The sequence below is a fragment of the Schistocerca piceifrons genome, chromosome 2 (assembly GCF_021461385.2).
Source record: "Schistocerca piceifrons isolate TAMUIC-IGC-003096 chromosome 2, iqSchPice1.1, whole genome shotgun sequence".
Classification (NCBI taxonomy): domain Eukaryota; kingdom Metazoa; phylum Arthropoda; class Insecta; order Orthoptera; family Acrididae; genus Schistocerca; species Schistocerca piceifrons.
In genome coordinates, this window is record NC_060139.1 from 983,917,589 (window position 1) to 983,943,365 (window position 25,777).

At 41.9% G+C, this 25,777-nt stretch overlaps 1 protein-coding gene across 2 annotated transcripts in view; it reads right to left on the reverse strand.

Annotated features, from left to right (window-relative positions):
* LOC124775058 (neutral ceramidase-like) overlaps nucleotides 1-25,777 on the reverse strand; it is a 486,227-nt gene that overhangs the window by 223,728 nt on the left and 236,722 nt on the right. For both annotated transcript variants that reach the window (XM_047249851.1, XM_047249852.1), the window contains one exon: nucleotides 7,216-7,362. In XM_047249851.1, the coding sequence (XP_047105807.1) occupies nucleotides 7,216-7,362 (147 nt within the window). The remainder of the gene's footprint in view (nucleotides 1-7,215; nucleotides 7,363-25,777) is intronic.

The window sequence follows — 25,777 nt, forward strand, 5'->3', positions numbered from 1 at the left end:
TGGCTCTAAGCACTATGGGACGTAACATCTGAGGTCATCAGTCCCCTAGACTTAGAACTACTTCAACCTAACTAACCTAAGATCATCACACACACCCATGCCAGAGGCAGGATTCGGACCTGCGACCGTAGCAGCAGCGCGGTTCCGGACTAAAGCGCCTAGAACCACTCGGCCACACCTTACAGAGCAGAACCTTAGAAAGTACCTTGCATCTTCGACCACGTGGCGTGGTTTCTGTTCATCTCATACTTGAACAATATGTCGATTCACTTTACCGCAAGTATGAAAAAAGAACTCGTCGCAGAACACAATTTTATTAAGAAAATCTTCTTCAGTCTGCATTTTCTTTAACATTTCTGCATAAAAATCAGCTCGGGTTTCTTTTAAAGCTTGCAACAGTGCCACTTTATAGGTTTTGAATGGAAGGCGTTTCCTTAATACCTTCCACACTGTAACACTAGGCATACTCAATTCTAATCTGACACGTCTCACTGATTTACCGGAACTACGAATGCAAGAATGCCGGACTTGTTCAACTGCTGGTCTTCCCTAATCCGGTGTCCTATGTGTGTCCACAGCCAGTTTCGGTGAAACAACTGTACCAATTAATAACAGCTTGTCTTTAAGCTGGTGGCTTACGACATTTAGTTCTGAACTGTCTCCCATGGATTTATGAAACCATGAACAATGCTGTGAACTCCTTCAGTTAAAAGTTACGGACTAGAGACGAAACGTCAGGTTGCAGTTTTACACATCGGCCACGGCCACCCAGCCCAGTAGTTTCAATTGAAAAAGACGCAGACCGTGAAAGCATACAATGGGTGACTAACACTGTACACGCTCTGCACCATTATACGACTCCATGATGGCTGTTGGAACAACTCATTCCCACCTAGCGAAGAAGTCGGGGCCTCACAGTGTCACGTGAGAATAAAACTTGAAGATATACTGCATCCAATGCTGTATCAAACATTTCTGTAAGTTATTTGCCCTTTTCACAACTAAAGGCTATTTCTTCATAACTAATTTATAACTACCATGTTATGCATATTTCCAACAGTAGTCTCTCACATACGGCACAGCGCACAACAAAGACTGATGAGACAAAACATGATGACCAGTGGTTTAACGGCGTTTTGGTTCGCCTTTGGAAGGCTATACAGCAGCGATTTTGTGTGTCACGGATTCGACAAGTCCTTGGTCAGTCACTTTCCCGTCGTTTACACTTACTTCACCTCAAGAGATGCGCCTGCGCCAGCTAACCATTGTGTCGTATGATGGTGCATTGTTGCTACAAGCTTTCACCACACTAGCATGAATTTCACAAATTGAACGATCGGTATTTTGCTTCATTACATTAGGATGTGTTTTAACCAGATCTGAAGATGGTCACCAATGACCGAAAATCGATAGGACGAGGACAGTTCTGTGATGACAGACCGGAAGAAAAGAAACAACTTCAGCATGGATTGTTGTTCGCCCTCAAAGGTAGTGAGCCGTGATTTAGGAGATTCACGGCGTATCTATTGTTGCCAGCCCAGCAACTCACGCCAGCTATGTTCGTGGCGGGAACTGGCACGTGCCACGCCACGGTGAGGCGAGAGGTGGCATGCAGCCAGGGAGAGCGGATTGGAGTATGGCGTATATCACCAAAGCAGCACCTTCAACATGGAGCCGCCGCCGGGCTGCCATGCACAGCGGTTGCCAAATTTCCGGTGCCTCGTCAGGGCCATGCGTGATATGACGCCCGAGCTTGTATGGGCGGATGTGATCCAGTGTGTGCCAGTGTCAGCGCGTTTCTGCATAGAGGGAGGGCGCGTGGCTGCTCTCACCATCGGCGAAAGACAGTCGCGGTTGAGCAGAGGCAGCAGCAACTGGCCAGCCAAAGTAGAAACGGCCAACATGGTGAAGCTCGAGAGCAGCAGCTAGAGGCACGGCACATCAACATGGCATTTGCACTCATGGATGGCCAAGGCTGTGGATGTGCTTTTTCAACGCGAAGCATCGTTCCGATTGGAGCAACGGACGATGTTTTCCTCTGAAAGTCCAAGGGACACGGTGCAGGTGGAAGCGACAGAATGCTAGTTCAAGTAAAGTCTCCATTACGACAAGTGGAAGGCAGCGAATTGAGCCTGTGCTGACATATTTAAGTAAAAAAAGGTTTACACTGATGAAACGCGATGAGGTCGCTTTTAGGCCTCGAAGTTATAGAGCAGTGGTTTATAAGACTGAACTGCATTTTACGGCTATGTTTGCTTGTTACTGAGGTTGATTTTCCTTGTGTCTTTGCTACAGGATGTACGTGTGGTCAGTGTATTACTGTAGGTCATTCTGTCGTCTGTTTGATGTTTTCTTAAGGTTTTGGCTCTTGTGGGATGCATTTTATGGTTATTTTCTGGAACTAGGTCCTTGATTAGGTATCCGTGTGTTCTATTTATATGCGTGTTAATATTTAGTGTGATAATTCATGCTACGTTTCTATCTAATGGAGCGAAATATTTATATCTGTGTATTAATCAATAGAAGGAAAACCCAGTCCAAGTTGCAATTTTTTTTTACTTTTTATTCGTTCGATGACTAGCTTCGGTCCGGGACCCATTTTCAATCATAATAACAATCTCGAAAATGACGCTTCCGAAGATGTCAAGAATGTGCAGTAAAGATTTACAGTGCATGCAGATAACTGTGCATTTATAATTGCGTAGGCTTCCGCAGCCAGAGTCAGTCGACATAAAAGTTTTCTGGGTATAGCACCGCGTCATAATTTAAAAACTACTGCTGCTGGAGAAAAACCAACGTTTCGGCCACGATTGCAGCGGGCTTCTTCTGGGTCTAATGGTGCGTTCTAGCTATGCAGTGCCCTTTATATTTTGTTGTGCGCATGACATTACGTCATAATTTTAAAAAGGTACTTGGTTTCATTGGTCACTTAAGGAAGAAGGAGAGGGAACTGTATTTTAACAGGTTATTGCGGTGGAGGGAGAACGTGACCTCTGTTGTCTATTGGCTCTTGTGTTATGTACCATGATTGGAGGTCACCGTCGAATGAGAAGTTTGCTGCTGTTTACCAACTGCTGGACGTCGGCCGCGCGGCGGAAGTTACTCGCCGGTAGTGCTCGTGCCTCGTGTTGACAGTGCGGTCTGTTGGGCTCTGATTGCTGGCAGCCAAGATGGGGCAAGCCTGAGTCCATCCTCCCTGTTCATGTTGTTGGGGTGTATTTCGATGGCCTCTCTGATTTTGCGTTTCGTCATAATTGGCTGCTTGGCCAACACACAGGCTTCGCTGAATGTTATTCCTTTTCCGCAGTCTTGCTGGTGTTCTCCCACTGCGGATTTGTTGTGTTGCCCTAGACTAATGTAACGCTCGTGTTCCCGAATGGGCGTTGCTATTGGCCTACCAGTCTCGCCGATGTATGCCTCTCCACATTCGCATTCCACCTTGTAAACGCCTGCAGTGTGTAATGAATCCACCTAGTCCTTAGTGGAGCCTAGCACGTCCTGGATCCTACGACCACTATAGAAAACAGGCTGCAACCCAACGCGGCGAAGGTGTTTACCTATTCGGTCAGTAACGTTTTTCATATAAGGTAAGCGCACTGTTGGCTGCAGTTTGTCTTTTCTTGCTTATCTTTCTTGCTTGTGTTCGTCTACAAGGCTGTGTTTATCGACTTATGGCTGCAGCCGTTGGCTAGAAACGTCGTGCGTAACCTTTTAAGCTCAGGTGTGATGTTTTGAGCATCACTTAGACGCTGCGCTCGGATTGCCAAAGAATGGATGACAGAATTCTTCTACGCTGGGTGGTGGTAGGATTGGGCGTGCAGATACCTGTCTGTATGTGTAGGCTTACGATATACTGTGTGCCCCAGTGTGCCCTCCGTTCTCCTGTACACTTCGACGTCTAGAAATGAGATAGCATCATTCTTTTCTACTTCCAGCGTGAACTGTATCTTCCCGTGCATATTGTTCAAATATTCGTGGAACTTGTGTAGCTCCGTTTCACCATGAGGCCATATACCCAACATGACGTACACGTATCCGAACCAGAAACGTGGTGGGCGTAAAGGAGATGAAGCGAGGGCCGTTGCTTCAAAGGCTTCCATGAATATGTCGGCTGCCTGCGGAGACAGGAGAGACCCCATTGCTACGCCGTCTGTCTGCTCGTAGTATTTTCCTTGCCATTTGAAGTTCTCCAGCAGCAGTAGTTTTACATTATGACGCGGTACTATACCCAGAAAACTTTTATGTCAACTTTATGCATTGTAAATGTTCACTGCACATTGTTGACGTCTTTGGAAATGCCATTTTCGACTTTGTCACGATGATTTGAAAATGGGTCTCGGCCCGAAAGTAGTTGTCGAATGAATAAAAAGTATAAAAAAGTGCGGCTTGGACTGGTTTTCCGTTCTGCTAATTAATAAAAGCTGCTGACCCAAGCTACTCTAGCATGCTGGAAGTTCGCAATGTATTAAGTTGAATCTTTCGGATTCTGTATTTTTTTATTTATTTTTGTAAAGTTGGTCGTTCCAATGCGGCATGGGTTTTATAGAGTACTGGCTGGATATTTATTCCAATCTTCTATGAGTCTCTCTCTCTCTCTCTTCCTCCTCTCTCTCTGTACATCTACAGCTGTTCCTCTCTCTGTCCACCTCCTCCTTCCCTTCTAGCTATCTATCTCCTCCTCTCCCTCTGTCCATCTGCTCGTCCCCCCCCCCCTCCCCCATCGATTTCCTCCTTCCCCTCTCTTTGGCCATTTGCTGCTTCCCCTCCCTCTGTCTATTTCCTCCTCCCCGTCTCCATGTCAAGCTGCTCCTCATCCCCTCTCGGTGTTTATCTCCCCATACATCCAGTAGTATATGTGGCTACTGTCTGCGAAATATGTTGTGAACAGATTTAGTAGCAAAGAAGTAATAAATTAAAAGGTCACGCATGATGCAGCAGGTTTTCATGCATCTCAGTATTTGAAGTCATATCTCCTGAACTATAGTAAAATGACATATTGTTCCAGGTACATTCAGCGGCGTATGTCAATACGGTCTGTCCAGTGTGTTGAGAAAGAATGAAAAGTACAGAAGTAAAGTAATAAGTCATATCCTCATGCGGCAGTTTAGTGAAACATGAACAGTGAAAATGTAATATTCGATATTTTGTGAGGGTTGACAGCGAGAAAAAGTTTCGTAATAGTTTGAAATGATGTGTAATGCTTCTTGCAAGTCACTAAATGCTCTCATTCTGAAATACTGGGCGAATAAAATCTTGGTATTCGCGCGTAATGGGCTCCACTGCTTTTTCACCTTTAGTAGGCTCTTCTCCAAAAGTGATTCTTTTGAGACAGTTTGTGGTGTACGTAACAAGTCTGACTGTAATTGACCCAGTGATTCAGAAGGACTTGGGGAACATACATACACATTTATGTAGTTCCATTTTTATAGTATGTATGAATTATTTTACTGTACTAGATATCGAGGTCGTTTGATAAACTGAGCGCTAGTTCTTGCCTTCTCATGCAAGTGCTCTTATTAATTACGTTGTTCGCATTGTTTAATAAAAGTAATCTGCGTTTGATTAAGAGTCTACGCTTAGAAAATCCCCAGCCACATTCCACTTCCGCCGTTCTCCTGCGCCACTGCAAGGAACCAATTTCCACACGATTTTACCAATTAGTCATTTTGTTCTCGGTGCTCTAGCGGGATGCTACGATACCGTGGCGCGGGGATTTCAGTCTGAATTGGGTCTGCAAACTAACAAAAATTAGTTAGGTAACTTCATTTTTGAGGTGATAATTAAAATTTTGTGATTAACTCTCGTGAATACGAGGGACGTTCAATAAACAATGCAACGCTTTTTTTCTCGGCCAGTTTAGGTTGCAAAAATGCGGAATTTTTTGTGGGACATCGTAGAATACTCACGCTTGAGCACCTATAGTTTCATGAAGATCCCATAGACGGTAGCCTACACGTAACCTTTAGAATTGCGTCTGTAACGGAAGCGGTTTCCAAGCAGGGGGTTATTACTGAGTTTTCTTTGACGGAAAACCAGACCGTCGCAAATATTCATAGGCGCCTGCAGAATGTCTACGGACACCTCGCACTGAACAAAAGCACGGTGGGTCGTTGGGCGAGGCGTCTCCTATCATCGCGTGTCTCCCGCGTGACGGTCAGCCACGCACTGCTGTGATTGCTCTAATATAGAAAGGTGCCGACACTCTCATTCCAGGTTTCATTCCAGCTGGTCGACGGATCACAATCAAACACCTAGCTGCTCAACTGGACGTCTCTATTAATAGTTCAAAATGGTTCAAATGGCTCTGTGTACTATGGGACTTAACATCTCAGGTCCTCAGTCCCCTAGAACGTAGACCAACTTAAACCTAACTAGCAACCGTGCCCGAGGCAGGATTCGAACCTGCGACCGTGGAGGTCGCGCGGTTCCAGGCTGAGCGCCTAGAACCGCTCGGCCACCACGGCCGGCCTCTATTAATAGTGCTGAGACGTCAGTTGGGGGACTCAAACGTGTGTTCTTCCTCAAACACCCTACAGCCCCAATCTCCCACCTTCCGAGATCCATTTGTTTGGCCCAATAATGGATGCACTCCACCTGAAGCGTTGGTGATGACAGCCCGCATCTCGTGGTCGTGCGGTAGCGTTCTCGCTTCCCACGCCCGGGTTCCCGGGTTCGATTCCCAGCGGGGTCAGGGATTTTCTCTGCCTCGTGATGGCTGGGTGTTGTGTGCTGTCCTTAGGTTAGTTAGGTTTAAGTAGTTCTAAGTTCTAGGGGACTGATGACCATAGATGTTAAGTCCCATAGTGCTCAGAGCCATTTGAACCATTTTTTTGGTGATGACAGAAAGGGGGAGAGGGGGGGGGGTATGGATGCAGCAAGACGTTGCTCCGGCGTCGACCAACAGAGTGGTACCATGTGAACATACGGGCCCTCCCATTGATGTGGGGTATCGCAGTCGCACTGAACGGATATCATGTTGAGAAATAGCCAAAAGAGTGGGGAATAATATGGCGTATCGAAGTCCTGAATAGAACCAACCTGCTTTCAGAAAAAAAATATAACATTACTTACTGAACGCTCCTCGTGTGCTTCCTCTGGAGTGTGCGTTTTCTCCTGTATACAGGCCTAGGTAGCCTTACCTCTTACACGGTCCCAGTATTTTTCAGACAATTCGAGAAAGTAATGCGGCAGAAAAGTAGGATGGCGTGCACTCACGTCTCTGCGGAGCCCGTTGCCGATCATGGCGGCGTCGATGCTGGTGAACACCAATCTGCTACCGTCATCGTCCTGGAAGATATAGGCTCTGGAGAACTGCCGGAGGTGCAGACCGGTGCCCCGCTGCTCCAGCTGCGCATAGCCCATCTGCAACAAAGGCCATCAGCCACAATAACTAATGACACAATAAGCTGGCGACAACAATCGGGTTAAAAATACAGCTGGTATCGGATATTATATCTGTTATGTTATGTTTGACAGAGCACTGAAAGACCTAAGTCGAAACAAGGCACCGGGAGTAGACAACATTCCATTAGAACTACTGATAGCCTTGGGAGAGCCAGCCCTGACAAAACTCTGCCATCTGGTGAGCAAGATGTATGAGACAGGCGAAATACCCCCAAACTTCAAGAAGAATATAATTCCAATCTCAAAGAAAGCAGGGGTTGACAGATGTGAAAATTACCGAACTATCAGTTTAATAAGCCACGGCTGCAAAATACTAAAACGAATTCTTTACAGACGAATGGAAAAACTGGTAGAAGCCTACCTCGGGGAAGATCAACTTGGATTCAGTAGAAATGTTGGAACACGTGAGGCAATACTGAACCTATGACTTATCTTAGAAAATAGATTAAGGAAAGGCAAACCTACGTTTCTAGCATTTGTAGACTTAGAGAAAGCTTTTGACAATGTTGACTGGAATACTCTATTTCAAATTCTGAAGGTGGCAGAGGTAAAATACAGGGAGCGAAAGCCTATTTACAACTTGTACAGAAACCAGATGGCAGTTATAAGAGTTGAGGGGCATGAAAGGGAAGCAGTGGTTGGGAAGGGAGTGAGACGGGGTTGTAGCCTATCCCCGATGTTATTCAATCTGTATATTGAGCAACCAGTAAAGGAAACAAAAGAAACATTCGGAGTAGGTATTTAAATCCATGGAGAAGAAGTAAAAACTTTGAGGTTCGTCGATGATATTGTAATTCCGTCAGAGACAGCAAAGGACCTGGAAGAGCACCTGAACGGAATGGACAAAAGCAAAACGAGGATAATGAAATGTAGTCGTATTAAATCGGGTGATGCTGAAGGAATTAGATTAGGAAATCAGACGCTTAAAGTAGTAAATGAGTTTTGCTATTTGGGGAGAAAAATAACTGAGGATGGTCGAAGAAGAGAGGATATATAATGTAGTCCGGCTAGGGCAAGGAAAGCGTTTCTGAAGAAGAGAAATTTGTTAACATCAAGTATAGATTTAAGTGTCAGGAAGTCGTTTCTGAAAGTATTTGTATGGAGGGTAGCCATGTATGGAAGTGAAACGTGGACGATAAATAGTTTTGACAAGAAGAGAATAGAAGCTTTCGAAATGTGGTGCTACAGAGGATGCTGAAGATTATATGGGTAGATCACATAACTAATAAGGAGGTATTGAACATAATTGTGGAGAAGAGAAATTTGTGGCACAACTTCACTAGAAGATGGGATCGGTTGGTAGGACATATTCTGAGGCATCAAGGAATCACCAATTTAGTATTGGAGGGCAGCACGGAGGGTAAAAATTGTAGAGGGAGACCAAGAGATTAATAAACTAAACAGATTCAGAAGGATGTAGGTTGCAGTAGGTACTGGGAGATGATGAAGCTTGCACAGGATAGAGCAGCATGGAGAGCTGCATCAAACCAGTCTCTGGACTGAAGACCACAACAACAACATTTTATGGCACACATTAAGTTTGTGTTGTTATAGCGTTCTTCAATCCGAAGACTACTTTGCTGCAGCTCCCCATGCTGCTCTATGCTGTGAAAGCTTGACAGCTGCAACCTACATGCTTTTAAACCTGCTTACCGTATTCATCTCTTGGTCTCCCTCCACAATTTTTACCCCCTCCTCCACGCTTCCCTCAAATACTAAATTGGTGATCCATCGACATCTCAGACCTATCAATTGATCCCATCTTTTAGTTAAATTACCTCCATTTTCTTCACTTCCCAATTCCGTTCACAAACTCCGTCTACGTGATCTACCCATCCGATCTTCAGCATTCTTATGCAGCGTCACATTTCAAAATATTCTATTCTCTTCTTGGCTGCACCGTTTATCGTCTATGTTTCACTTCCATACGACACTAAATGCAGACAAAAACCTTCAGAACATGTTTCTTAAAACTTAAATGCACATGCGATGTTCACAAATCTCTCCTCTCCAGAAAAGCTTTTCTTCTCATTTCCAGTCTACATTTGTATCCTCTATTCTTCGGCCATCATGAGTTATTTTGCTGTCTCACTTTGTATCCTTTCTACTTCGGCCGAGTCAGTTTTCTACCCAAAAAGCAAAACTAGTGACTACCTTTACTGTATTGTTTCCAAATCCAATTTTCTCAGCATCACCAGATTAAACTGACTGATTTTCACTGCTCTGGTTTCGCTTTTGTTAATGTCCATCTTATATCATCCTTTCAAGACACTATCCATTTCCTTCAACTGCTCTTCCAAGTCCTTTTCTGTCTCTGATAGAATCACAATGTTTTCATTTCTTTATGCCGACAGAGTCTATATCCTGTCGAAAATGTATGGCTACCACATTGTAATTACTTTTTACGTGTTTACACACAGCTGTAAAGTAAAAGAAATGCAGTTTATGAAATAAAACTATTCAGCAAGTTATTCGGCAAGCTGATCAGTTTTATCATTTAGTCACTCACCGAACTTCTTGGAAAAGAAATAAATTGAAAAGAAGGATTCTGAATGACAATTTGTCACCTTCCTACCCACACTAATAGACTTCTGCTCAACATTCCCATTCTAGCTGGCTTAGAATTTCCAAGGACGTTAGCTACGACTACCTTGGATGCCACCCACCCTTATCTTCAATCGTCACTCAGTAAGTCTCGGAAGTGGCAGTCAGCAGTGACATTCCTTATTGCAGACCTAGTTAGTTAGTTTAATGTTCCATAAATCATTTTCACGATAAATCGTAATGATGCAGAACGAGTCATTTTACATCTCATTGCAAATTAATTTGTGAACATGATTACATGACGCAAATTTATTAGTCTTTTCTTAATATCTGATTTCGTAATTCTTATCCACCACATATTAGACATTACAACTACAGAAATACTTGTAAGGAATAGAAGGAGTTGTTAAGAAAAAAACTTTTTTCATTTGCTGTCCAATTTTAATGTGCTTTCTGTCAGACATTTTATGTTCCTGAGTAAAAGATCAAAAAACTTTATTTCAGCATTGTGGGCCCCTTTTTGTGCGAAAGACCACTTTAATGTGGAGTAATGAATGTCATTTTTCCTTCTGGTATTGTAATTGTGTACGTCATTGTCCCTTTTGAACTTTATTGTTTACAACAAACTTCATGAGGGAATAAATATACTGTGAAGCTGTAGTCAGAATGCCCAACTCCTTAAATAGGTGTCTACAACATGATCGTGGGGGAGCGACACATATTATTCTTACAGCACTAAATCTATCTTTCTTAAGGGTGAGTTACCCCAGAACCGTATCCCATATGGCATTATCGAATGAAATGTGCAAGTATGCCAACTTACTGGTTTGTCTCTCCCCAAGATGTGCAGTGATTCTAAGTGCAAGTTTAGATGAACTAAATTGTTATAGCAGTTGCAAAATGTACCCCTAGATGTGCAAAACTGAATATGCTGTGTCTCTTTAAAACTGAATGTGAGACTATTCGCAGAAAACCACTCAGTGGTACTTCCAAAAGCATTCTGTACCTGTGCTTGGTTTCACTACACTACTAGTGTCATCTGCAAAAAGAACTATTCTAGCCATATATTACATGGAAGATCCTCTACATATATGAGGAACAATAGTGGACCTAAGACTGAGCCTTGGGGAACCCCCATATGTGATTTCTCCCCAGTAAGAGTTACGGCATTGTTTTGGCTCAATTTGATATTATCTATTGATTGGCTATACCATAAATCCCATAAAACTTCATTCTATCTAGTTGAGTGCTGTGCAGCACTCAGTCAAATATCTGAGACAGGTCGCAGAAAATAGCAACCGGCGCTAACATATAATGCCTGTGAAATACGCTGAGTGAACATATAAGTGGCATCCTCAGTACAGCAACTCTTCTGAAAACCAAACTGTGATTCGATGAAGATATTATTTTTGCTGGTGTGAGATACTATTCTAGAATACATCACCCTCTCAAAATGTCTGGAAAATGGTATCAGCAGTGAAGCTTGTCGTTCACCTGATATCCCTCTTCTCACGTTGCATTACATATTCAAGATAAGACAGGGCTCAATATATGGGAACTATCTTTAGTACTCTTTTGGAACCACCATCAAAAGCAGCTTTTATTTTTGAGAGAATATATAATTTTCTTAATTTCAGAAGGAGAAGTTCTTGACACATTCATATGACTGAATTTTGTGAGAATTACTTCTTCAACATACTGCTGTGATTTTTTCTATTGACTAGTTTATCCCTATACTTTCTGCTTGATTTAACAAATGATTATTAAATATGTCTGCTACCTGTGACTCATCATTTATAGCGCTTCCATTCCGTTTAATAGTGGCGTTATACTTTTCTGTGGCTGGTTGCCCTGACTCTTGTTTCACTACTATAAACACACTTTCTTTCACGTCCGCTTAACTCAACTCCGATAACTCGTTGCACTGCTCTTTGTGCGATTCTTCAGGAATCCCTATAGGAAGTGTTTATCCTCAACCAAAGGCACACGAAGGACGTTTTCATTTCCTGTCTGCATAATCTCTGGTATCTCCCATTCCTTCCTTTCCATATCTGTTGTCCCACCTACAGATAAAACAGCAGTATATAATACATGAGAGGTAGGATGTATACGGAAGGTAGTAGATGTACTGGTGGAAGTAAAGCTGTGAGGCTGTGTGTGCAGTTGGTACAGCACTTGCCAATGAAACGAAGAGATCCCATGATCGAGGGACCATCCGGGAAACACAGTTCTGCCGGGAAGTGCTCAGAGTGAGACACTTGTATTTTCTCTGTGTCAAGAAACGGTTCGAATGGGTCTGAGCACTATTGGACTTAACATCTAAGGTCATCAGTCCCCTAGAACTTAGAACTACTTAAACCTAACTAACTTATGGACATCACACACATCCATGCCCGAGGCAGGATCCAAACCTGCGACCGTAGCGCTCATGCGGTTCCAGACTGAAGCGCCTAGAACCGCCCGGCCACACCGGCCGGCTGTATAAAGAGATACATTAATGTTCAGAGGCAGTTGTAAATATTGCGACTTTTTTGTGGAAATGGATTGTACAAAACTATGTAATTCTGCTCAGCTGTGCTACAATAAAAAGTAAACTCCAGACGAACAGGCAATGAAGGCCCATTGGTACCGATGGCCATCATGTGATAGTCAGGCCACAGGCATCACTGGATGCAAATATGGAGGGGCTTGTGGATAGCACACCCATCTCCTGGATGTTGTCAGTCTTCGTGACTGGAGCAGCTACTTCCCAGTCAAGTAGCTTGTAAGTAGGCTGTTTAGGTTTTTTTAATGGTAACGCCACGTAGCGCTCTGTATGAAAATCACTGACTGTGCTGTGTGCAGTCTGTGGCTGGGTGGCATTGTTGGAATTTGCCATTGTAGTGTTGGCAGTTGGCTGTTAACAGCACGTAGCGTTGCGCAGTTGGAGGTGAACCGCCAGCAGTGGTGGATGTGAGGAGAGAAATGGCGGAGTTTTGAAATTTGTAAGACTGGGTATCCTGAACTGCTATATATATTATGACTTTTGAACACCATTAAGGTAAATACATTGTTTGTTCTCTATCAAAATTTCTAAGGGGACGATTCATATGTCGACCCTTAGCTGAGGATATCTCACTGGAATCTTCTGATTTTTTTCTTGTAGTTTGTGTAATTAGTGTAGCTATTGTTTATTGCTAGCGCGTAATCATAGAGAGAATTTCCTTTGTAGTTGTAGTTTTTCATTGTTGTACAGTAAAGCAGTTGTGACATGCATGTAGATTTGCACCAAGCATTTCGCAGCTGCGCTTGCAATTAAGTAGATATTATTTTCAGTGCTGTGTTAATGTGTTTTCTTATTTTGCTCTTCAAATTGTGCTTTTCTGTGTTATCGTGTGAAATATGTGATAATTATGGAGTGTGAAAAACGTAACACTAGGCTCCAAAGTAAACTGAGAAATAATACTGACGACGAGCATAGCTTATCAGCACCACTGTGTAATGAATTAACAGACATTCAAAGTAGTAATTTGGTAATTGTGCATAGGGAAATGGAGCGGGCGGCAAATAATGGCGTAGACAGAGAAACAAATAGTGAACAGGGAAGCATTATCGATCGATCGGTCGGCAACAGCTCGACTCAGGAATCCGAAATGACAGGGCACAATCTTGCAAATACTGTAGATTCACGTTTTGCGTCCTCACCGTTTTCTCAAATAAGGCAAGACACATTTTCTGCTTTGCAAAATGCGAATATTGCCGGTTCAAATGCACTGCCGAATAGCACTGAGGAACATGTTTCAGACACCAGTGCATTGTTATTACAGTTAATGCAACAAATGGGACAAAGGTTACAAAAGTTAGACACAATGGAACAAAATCTTCAAAAGTTAGACACGATGGAACAAAATCAGAGACAAACACAGCAAAAGCTTCAAAAGTTAGACACAATGGAGCAAAATCTTCAAAAGTTAGACACAATGGAACAACACCAGAGACAAACACAGCAAAAGCTTCAAAAGGTAGACACAATGGAACAAAATCTTCGGTAGTTAGACACCACGCTTGAACAAACACGTGAAGATTTAACTAATGAGTTACATAACATTGAATCGAAATGTCAAAAAGTCTGTAATGACGTAAAACCACAAATTTGTGAGCATTTTCAACCTATTTTTTCGCGGCATGAAAATGCATTACACAATCACGAAGCAGCCATAAAAGAACTGCAAACTATTGTTCATGAAAATCATGAGACCTTGCAAGCTAAAATTGACTCAGTTGCATCTACCGATTCGGTTACGCAACTTGCAAAAACTCAGGAAAACTTAAAGGACACAGCAGATACGATTTCAGCACAAATGGACACTCTGAAACTTGGTTCAGAAAAACACACAGAGGAAATAATTTCACTATCGGATAAAGTAGCCAAACTTTCAGATCAGTTCACTAACTTATCTACAAAGGTAGATGATGAGCTGAATGACACAAGAGCTGCAGCTTTCACTGACACTGAGGAGTATGAACAAATTAGAAAATTCAAACAAAATCAAAATCAAATCAATACACTGTACAAAAGAGAAATCCGGGAAGTACAAGATGAGTTGGCACAAGTAATACAAGAATTACATATTTCAGAGGACACTCGCGCTCCAACACGGGAAGAGGGACTTAGAAATACGGAAAAGCCACAAAATAATAACACAGGGCATTTCGGAAATTATGAAAGAAATTGGCAATGTGCACCGAATTTTGAGATGGAACCGCCGACACCACGTAACATTGACCGATATGCGACTCGCCGACATGATGATTTTGACTATATGCTGTTCATTACTACACGTAAATTTAAAACATTTAAGAATTCTGGCAACGACATTCATCCATGAGCATGGCTTCATCAATTATCTCATTTTTTTCCTCCAAACTGGTCATTGCAGCACAGATTAGAATTTGTGTGTGGCTACTTAGAGAATGAACCAGCTGTAAGAATGCGATCGGTCATTCACGATTGTCACAGTGAAGGAGAATTTTGTCATGCCTTCCTCTCAGCATACTGGTCTCAAGCTACACAAGACCGAGTAAAACATAGCATCATAATGATGAAACATTTCGAACAATCTGAATTTTCCAGTCTTGTAAAATATTTCGAAGATATGTTGCACAAGAATCTGTACCTGTCAAACCCATACAGCCCCTCAGAACTAATCCGCATTTGCTTAATAAAATTACCTGAACATTTACGACATTATTTTGGCAGGACGTTGCAAAGACGACATTGAAGCTTTTCAGGGACTCTTACAAGAATTAGAAATTGACACTGACAATCGCGGAACGCGAAAACAGGAACACAACAATTACAGGTCACATCCGTCGCAAATCCGCGATGAAACAAATAATAACTGGAGACGACAAGGCTATTCTCACAACACAAATCATGACCAAAACAGACACCACCCGTATGACAACTGTTGGCAGAATAATAGTTACAGAGAACGATCGCATTTCCGCAGTAATGAATATGACAGAGATAATTATAGAAACAGACAATATGGGAACCAAAACAATTATTATCAAGGGACACAGAATAACTTGAGGTGCAACAGTTCAGCGTGCAGTTACGATTCAGGGAGAAATTCTCCACCACGTGACCGACAAGAAAGAAACTATGGAATCTACCGACATGATGACAGACGATATGATCGTAACGACAGATCTGAATTGCATCAGAACTGGCGGGATTCAAACAGGGCAGGGCCCTCTCGACAAGGTGAATTTGTAGAAGTTAGGTCTCCTAATCCCAATAACGACGCGCGCCAACAAAGAAACAGACAATGACTCGCACCGCAGGCAGCCACGTGTGCCGACTGGCTCAGAGAAAAATAACATAGATGCTAACCATGAGAAAAATTTTAGCATTCTTTACCGACATATACCGCATAATAATTTGCGTTCAAGTTGATTTGCTGCGTACTGAAGGAAGGGTAAAGGTTTACACCATATTTCACATTTAAAACAGTTTATTGAAAGATAATCTGCTTTTTAACTTAGTCTTTGCCATATAACTTTTCACTTTACATTACTAGTATGCTTTGTCAGACTTAGAAACTGTTAACATGCAACTATGTTTTGAAGTTCACTATCCAGTCTAGAACCTAGGGAACGTATTCAGACAGTATTTACGAGTGCATTGTTATAGTGAACAGATGACACAGTGTTATTGTGTGTGTACATTCTTGCTTGTTAGTTGCACGATTACGTAATGGCTATAAGGCTGACATACTTAGAACATGTACCGGCACTGCTAATGAGATTTTAATGCAACATTTTGGTTTACTTGAAAATACATTCTAGATTTAAAGTACTTTCTGAGAGATAACAGATGACACAGCTGTTAGTTTATTTGACAGCTACACGATTATATCACGACGCTACTAATATGTGACACAATTTACATTGTTGCTTTTGCGGTGTATCTGTTTTATATCTGCACAGTTTTTATGTATTATTCTGGAAGGTAAAACATGTTTAATAGTAACTTTCGTGGTATAGCTACAATGAGACAGCCTTTTCGCTAGCACAACAATATGTTACATTATAGTACTTTCTTGATCACGGTTAGGTACATAATAACTACGATATCTATACGCAAAGCATTTCACTTTCGTTTATGATGATGTAAGTACATTGACTTCAGTAGAACTTTGCTTACAGAGGACGATAACTACGATACTTCTACAGAATTATCTTACAGCAAGACGCACATTTAGCGCTACAGGACACGCATTTGAGTGATTAATTTTGTACTTGAACCATTTATTTTTCAAGATTTTTGAATTACAAGGAAAGTTTTCCGTGGTACATTTCATTCCATTGCTGTAATCTGTAACACCTGAGGGTATAATTACATTAATCCTCAGGGGGGTACACGCTTACTTTGTGTACCATGTGTGTGGCAAGCACAAGGAGCCCTAGTTAATATAGTATTTGCTTATACAACTTTACACATCGGTACCATATTGCTCTAACACAGAATTACACAGCTATCTGATGATTTAACTGAGAGAGACAAACTTTTTTTTACTACGTCAATGAGAGATGTTTACGCAATTACGCAGCTGGATAACTTCACACTGATGAAATTGTATTTTGTCTGTACTGTGTGAACCCTTCATATTTTTCGGAACCATTGTGATACTATGAGAGCTTTGAATGATGTATTTGGTATGGGATCATGATTTTTAAAGTACGTTTGAGGTAGATGAAACTTTTGACATGAGCAGAGAATTTTTTTTTAGCTTTTGAAATTATTGGAGGAAGCTACGACGATTTTGAGATTTGGCTGAGGTTTTATGATGTTATGATGACGATGTGTATTACGCTGTTGCAGTATGTTTATGATCAATAAACTGATGCTATTTGAGGAATTTGATTATGCTATGTATTTATTATGATGAAATATTGAAGAAGTGTCTACGACTATGTATATGTGTAATAAAGCAAGGAATAATGAGTAGTGGTTAGGGACTCTGATTTGTGGCAAAGGATGTTGGAAACCAAGAATCGTACTTTAAGAATTATGAAATGTGTGTACATGCGTGAATGTATTACAATGATGTCGAAAATTTTTTGGCCACTGTTATATTTATAGGATTTTATTTTCTACACATTTGTAATGCAAATTCTCAACCTGTGGAAATATTTTTATATGAGACTGTCACTGTAGCGGAAACTGCTGTCGTAAATATTTCAGTAAGAAAGGTAAGTGACCTTGACGTAATGCGTTTTGGGCGCCCAGCTGAGAGATAGTCGTCTGACAAAAGAAAGCCATTAGGTGGAGAAAAAAAAGAGAACATTATCCTCGCTATTGACATTTCTTTGTCGAAAGCATCGCAAATACGACGTGCTCAAACATGAAAACATATGATTATACTGTGGAGCTCTTAATTTATGATATTTAGTAAAATGCCTAATGAAATGATAAGAAATATTTTATATCTATTGTCTGTCTAGTTGAGAGATTGCTCATTTTGTTTAATATCTAGTTTCTAGCTGCACTGCAGCATTCGTTAAAATAAAATTTAATAGATGTACTAATATAGTTATTTTATGCCTACAGATCCAGTAAATAATAATTTTATGATCTACTCCCATAAAAACGAGGGAGCACAAAGAGACATTTCCCTTCACAGGAAATGCATAAATAATTTTTGTCAATGACTGGTAACTTTTTAGTAGTGTAAGTTATGGTGATGCATCACTCTAGTATTAAGTTGTGACATAGGTATTAAACATGGCCATTTTTACTGTAATATTTTTTCTGCTTGAGCTTTGTCATGTTTAGGTATAAGTTATTGCAATTGCTGCTGCTGTGTGCCAGGCATAATGCTACTGAATATCACTTTGTATTACTCTGTTCAGCCAGCTTTACGACTGCTCTATTTTTCTTTTTGCTGCACATAGGCTCACATTAGTGATAATGTTGCATTTGCTTTGCTAACTTATATATAACTTATATATATTGCTGCTTGCTTTGCCAATTTGCATTTTATTGTCATTGCTGTTTGTGTTAATTGTTTTGTGCTGCTGCATTGCGTCGTCCCTTAGTTAAGCATCTGAGCTCAGTAGATTTAAGTTAGCTTAAGAGGGGGTAGACTATATACGAAACTAACTATGATGAATTGGAAGAAATGCATTGAGAAGCAATAAGAAAATGGTTTGGCCAAAAAAAAGTAGTGTTCAGTGGAGAAAAACTATTTTTGAAAGAGGATGTGAACAGAATACAGAAAGCATGCTTGGATAGGATTTTTTTTTTTTTTTTTTTTTTGGCTGGAGCAAATGTTGAAATAAGAGGGACGATCTATGTAATGAAGTTTTGGGTTGGACTGCAGTACCAAATGTTATACTGAAAACAAACCCTGCCTTTTCCTCTTGTGTTATTCTGCTATGTGTTTGTGTACTCTTGTATGTTTGTGTTTTTCCTGTCTTTATGTGTTTAGCTGATCTGAGTTATGTTGTGGAATTTTTCTAATAATATGTTATATTCTTTGTAAAGATGCTTAGACATTATTTATTCTGTTTTGTTTTTTAATGCTCATGTGTGAAGTTGATGTTTCAAAAGTTATTCTGCTCTTTTATGTATTTACTTATGTCATAATTCCAGTAACACTGATGTATATGTTTATAACTATTGTTTTGTAAATCCTGTATTACTACAAATGTTATCTGTATTATTATGTGTTTAATGATGTATTTTGTACCTTTGTTATTGTATTCTTATATTATAAAATTGTAATTGACACCATTTCATCAAATTAAGTAACTTGTAAGTTATATTTCACTGCACAGGTTTCTGTTGGTCATAGTATATGGACAAGTGTTTGGACGTATGTTAATAATTCAGCAAGGGACTGATTAACAGCATTGCTGGTTCTAAGGACAATTCCAAAAACTTTGTGAGTGCACAAGTGGTGGTTTATGGACTTGCTATATTGTCCACAAGTCTCTTCGATGGTGATTGTGCACCTGCACAGTTGCAACAGATGGCTGCTGGCCGTCTCTACAAGTACTACAGTGGGTCTGCACCTCTGATGGCCCACCAATACCATTATCTCTCCAAGGACTGCAGTGGGTCTGCACCTCTGGTGGCCCACGAATACCGTAATCTCTAACAAGACTACAGTGGTCTGCTCTGTGATGACCTACCTACCAATATTCTTCAACTTTGACTGACTCTGCTGGGGGTTTGCTCTGTTGTGGCCCATTACCTGTCTGCATGTCAAGTGTCAGCACTGTCTTTCCGTTGGAAGGACAACACTACTTCTTCAAGACTGCATGGAAATCCACTACTTCCGTGTGCATTCTCTTTTGCTGCTCAGACTTTGAGAAAAACACTGCAATTTTACTGTGATGAACGATCAGGACTGTCTTTATGGACTGTGAGAAAATTTTAGCTTTTGACCAACATTGTATCGATAAGTGTGTGCATTTGATTTCTTTGTTATTGTAATTATGAAAAAATTTTTCAAATCTGTATTGGCCACTGCCCAAAACAATATGTAAAATTTTTTGTGGGGAGCATGGGGGCTATGTAAGTAGGCTGTTTAGGTTTTTTTAATGGTAACGCCACGTAGCGCTCTGTATGAAAATCACTGGCTGTGATGTGTGCAGTCTGTGGCTGGTTTGCATTGTTGTCTGCCATTGTAGTGTTGGGCAGCTGGATGTTAACAGCGCGTAGCTTTGCGCAGTTGGAGGTGAACCGCCAGCAGTGGTGGATGTGGGGAGAGAAATGGCGGAGTTTTGAAATTTGTAAGACTGGATATCATGAACTGCTATATATATTATGACTTTTGAACACTATTAAGGTAAATACATTGTTTGTTCTCTATCAAAATCTTTCATTTGCTAACTATGCCTATCAGTAGTCAGTGCCTTCCGTAGTTTGAATCTTTTATTTAGCTGGCAGTAGTGGCGCTCGCTGTATTGCAGTAGTTCGAGTAACGAAGATTTTTTTGAGGTAAGTGATTTGTGAAACGTATAGGTTAATGTTAGTCAGGGCCATTCTTTTGTAGGGATTTTTGAAAGTCAGATTGCGTTGTGCCAAAAACATTGTGTTTCAGTTTAGGCACAGTCATGTATAATTTTTCTAAAGGGACGTTTCAAACTCCTCAGTTGGTCTCAAAAGGGCTGATTGCACCCCGCTTGCCAACAGCGCTCGGCAAACCGGACACCCATCCATGTGCTAGCCCAGCCTGACGGCGCTTAATTTCGGTGATCTGGCGGGAAACGGTATTACCATTGCGGCAAGCCTGTTGGCTGTATTACAATAAAATGAACAAATATCATGTGTGTTGCACAGGCCTTGCTAAATAGCGTTCCGCGAGCGCAAGCACAATGGCCCCACCGCGGTGAGGGGCGAGGAGGAAGAGAATAATGAAGGCTGCAGCCCACCACAGCTATAGCAAAGCACGTGCCTTGTCAGGTGCCAAGCTGTTTTCTTCTGTCAGATTTACGTTCTGCATTAGGAATACTAGGGCATCTGCACACTAGTCCAGAATAGGATAAAAGTAGTGAAGCCCAACGTTCAATACCGAATGGAAATGCTGTATTTTTCATATCGTTTTAAGGCCATGCAAAGCGTTCAATAGGCCGGGCTCGAAAAACAGATATCACATAGCCAACCACAAAGAACACATAATGCTCTTGTCTTCTGATGAGCAACAGTGAATGATGGCTGAAGGTGGTCATGTGGGAAAAACTGAGTTCAGTGTAAGTAGAGTGTTGACAAAATCTTTTATGGTCGTCCTTACCAATTAACTAAATTCATTAATTTTCTTAGGATGAGGGGAGGATCATTTGGCAACAGATATGCGGCAGCCAGTGTGGCCGAGCGGTTCTAGGCGCTTCAGTCTGGAACCGCGCGACCGCTGCGGTCGCAGTTTCGAATCCTGCATCGGGCATGGATGTGCGTGATGTCCTTAGGTTAGTTAGGTTTAAGTAGTTCTGAGTTCTCGGGGACTGATGACCTCAGATGTTGCTATCGAACTAAAATGAATTCTATCGGAAAGTCGGCTTCAAGTTCACGGTATTTCCAACTCTACACAGTCATTTTTGGAGTAATTGAAACATTTCATCATGATTTCTCAACGAGATTGCAGGACAGCACACGACTGAATATGAAATTTCGATTTGTTTGTCGGATCATATCACCTTTGGCTGCTAATGAACCTCACTACTTCCACCTTGAACCGATAGACATAGAGTGTAGCACCCAACTGGATGACCCGTTTGTCCATTGCAGGAATTTAGTAGATTTTCTTAAAATGTCATCCCAAAAGTACACTACTGGCCATTTAAATTGCTACACCAAGAATAAATGCAGATCACAAACGGGTATTCATTGGACAAATATGTTTTACTATAACTGACATGTGATTTCATTTTCACGCGATTTCGGATCATAGATCCTGAGAAATCAGTACCCAGAACAACCACCTCTGGCCGTAATTACGGCCTTGATACGCCTGGGCAGTCAGTCAAACAAAGCTTGGATGGCGTTTACAGGTACAGCTGCCCAAGCAGCTTCAACGCGATACCACAGTTCATCAAGAGTAGTGACTGGCGTATTGTGACAAGCCAGTTGCTCGGCCACCATTGACCAGACGTTTTCAGTTGCTGAGAGATGGAGAATGTGCTGGCCAGGGCAGCAGTCGAACATTTTCTGTATCCAGAAAGGCCCGTACAGGACCTGCAACATGCATTATCCTGCTGAAATGTAGGGTGTCACAGGGATCGAATGAAGGGTAAAGTCACGGGTCGCAACACATCTGAAATGTAACGTCCACTGTTCAAAGCTCCGTCAGTGCGAACAAGAGGTGACCGAGACGTGTGCCAGTGGCACCCCATACCACCACGCCGGGTGATACGCCAGTATGGCGATGACGAATACACACTTCCAATGTGCGTTCACCGCGATGTCACCAAACACGGATGCGACTATCATGATGCTGTAAACAGAACCTGGATTCATCCAAAAAAAAAATGACGTTTTGCCATTCGTGCACCCAGGTTCGTCGTTGAGTACACAATCGCAGGCGCTCCTGTATGTGATTCAGCGTCAAGGATAACCGCAGCCATGGTCTCCGAGCTTATAGTCCATGCTGCTGCCAATGTCGTCGAACTGTTCGTGCAGATGGTTGTTGTCTTGCAAACGTCCACATCTGTTGACTCAGGGATCGAGACGTGGCCACACGAGCAGTTACAGCCATGCGGATAAGATGCCTGTCATCTCGACTGCTAGTTATACGAGGCCGTTGGGATCCAGCACGGCGTTCCATATTTCCCCCATGAACCCACCGATTCCACATTCTGATAACAGTCATTGGATCTCGACCAACGCGAGCAGCAATGTCGCAATACGATAAACCTCACTCGCGATAGGCTACAATCCGATCTTTATCAAAGTCGGAAACGTGATGGTACACATTTCTCCTCCTTACACGAGGCATCACAACAACGTTTCAACAGACAACGCCGGTGAACTGTTGTTTGTGTATGAGAAATCGGTTGGAAATTTTCCTCATGTCAGCACGTTGTGTGTGTCGCCAACGGCGCCAACCTTGTGTGAATGCTCTGAAAAGCTAATCATTTGCATATCACAGCATCTTCTTCCTGTCGGTTAACTTTCGCGTCTGTAGCACGTCATCTTCGTGGTGTAGCAATTTTAATGGCCAGTTGTGTAATATCCTCTACCGCACAGACATACCGTTGAAGTTATTTCAGTGTTTGGCTCTGAGCAGTATGGGACTTAACATCTATGGTCATCAGTCCCCTAGAACTTAGAACTACTTAAACCTAACTAACCTAAGGACAGCACACAACACCCAGCCATCACGAGGCAGAGAAAATCCCTGAGCCCGCCGGGAATCGAACCCGGGAACCCGGACGTAGGAAGCGCGAACGCTACCGCACGACCACGAGATGCGGGCTTTCAGTGGTTGCTTCAACACATCTGTGTGAATGTTTTCTTTTCTTCCATGAAACTGACGAAACTCTCCACCAACGTTCAGGTATAATGGATTGTAATCTGCATAAGATTTTAATCTGAATAATTCTGCCACCGTATGGAAAACCTTAGTTTCATATATAACACATATTGTGAGATCTAAATTTCTATAATGTTGCAATTGTCGTAATAGCATGCTAAAATGTTAAATGTCTGTACTTAAAGCTTTTCATAGATTAGCACCATAGAATGTATGATTTCTTACTTGATGAAATAATGGAAGTTATTACTTTTGCAAAAAAATAAAACGTTGAGAATAAATAATCTCCTCATTACAGGAGTATGCTGCAATATTCGCCTCTTGGAAGTAAGTTGTGTTGCAAACAATTCTGTAACTTTGCAGCACATGCAGCTCTCAGCATATAGCTATCTCAATCTCATAGTAGTTGTTGGGAAAGCCGGAGCGCTGGGCAGAGTGCTAGCGTTCTTCCGGAGCCCGAGTCTCGGCCAGGCTGGGGTTATAGTATCCACTCAGTCGCCTTCCGGAGCAAAGTACAGAACCCACCGTAGTACCGATTAGTGTATTTTCGTCAGGTACAACATACAGCATGTGCAACCGTCATCTCAGCGACATTTTAATTAGCTCACCACACTAAGTATTAGTCACCTTCTTGAAGAAGCACACTGGGCGCTTAGCAGTGCTGCAGATTGTGTAGAAGTAGTACCACTACGTCGTGCAAATCACGGGAGTGAAGGGGTGTGTCTGAGCAAGTTGCTTGTGTGGAATCAGTTCGGTAAGATGGATCGACGTGGAGATCTGACAGATTGTCAAAGAGGAACTATAGTATTGTGTTTGAATGGACCATGCATGACCAAACAGCGAATGGAGTTCCCTGCTTTTTTGGTGTATCAACGCGTACTGTCCGACGTTTGCGGGCGGTAGCTGGCTGGACGAGTGTACTGTGGTCCAACAATGAGTCTTTTAGCAAGCAGAGTGTGGTTGTAGTTAAGGCTGGACTTTGTCCTATGATGTACTGGGCGTTTATTACGAAGGTCACTTTTTCTAATTACTGTTTGCATATTGTTTCCTAATACACTGTGCAATCTGTAATTTAAGGGTGGGAGCTCCTATTGAAGGTACAGCTTCCAGTAACCCCACACTTGTACTAAACCGCCTTAAATGTCTCAGTTTAGCCAGAGAGTCCGTTAAGGACCTTATAAGAGCCGCACAATATGACTGGCCGTGCTTCTCTATCCGAGCTTTCCCCAGATAAAGACAATCCGTCCTTGGACTATCTTAGTGAGTCGTCGTGCAGGATTCTTTCTACCCTCTTTACCGCTAAGCTCTGGAACTTCATGTCCCTCGCAAAAGCAGTATCGGCGCCGTCGGGTTCTCTGTAAAGAGCAGTTCTACATCCTGTGAAGTGTTGAATAGCGACACAATTAATAATGAATAACTGGAAATCAGATCGAAAGGGATCCTGTCGGCGTTGACTATTGCCTGTACCTCGTACTCACACTTGATGGATTTTGCAGCGTTCGTACATTTTAACTAAACGTTAAACGTTACTCATTTATTAATTAAGATGATCGATTTCTGGCGCTGTAATATTGTTGTAAAGAATTACTTATGACGTGTAGGCGTGTCCTAATATCTGTATTGCAAAAGCAATTTCTATTAGCAAATTTTTGTTATGCAAGATTACTTGCCTTGTGCCAGGATAAGTCTGTTATTGCTACCTATCTCGTTGTTGACGTAAATGTTGACATTTTTAAAAATACATGTAATCAGATATATCGATATATCGAAAAATATCGATAACTGCCGTCGATACATAGGATTTATTCACCGACATATCAATGGAAAAAATACCGAGGTACCGCCCAAAAAAATATCAGTTGCACGTTGATAATATAGTGCCAGTTTTACAGCTGTATCTTGCGATTTATTAATAGATTTATTTTTTCATTTGATTTATTGTTAGATACTCTGCAGGTCATCAAGACAGCAGCCTGCTTATCCCCGTTAGACCAAGAATTGAGAGGAAAACGATGGCTTGGCGATAACCACTTTGCTAACAATGGTAACTGCCTGTTAAGTGGCACAATGAAAGGTGTCAAATGGGTTTCGTCACATATCGCATTTGTCCGGAACACTTCATGTCCACTTCCCTGTTTTTTCATTTCTGAAAATGCCAGCGAACTAACAGTCGTAGTATCAAAATTTCATGGCTGAGTTAAACCTTGCAGATTCTGCTGGTAGCGCCAAGTGCCGATCCCCTCACACGCCTCCGCTTGCAGCAAAGACCAATCTTGTCACTCAGTTTTTTGTTGATCAGTTTCAGC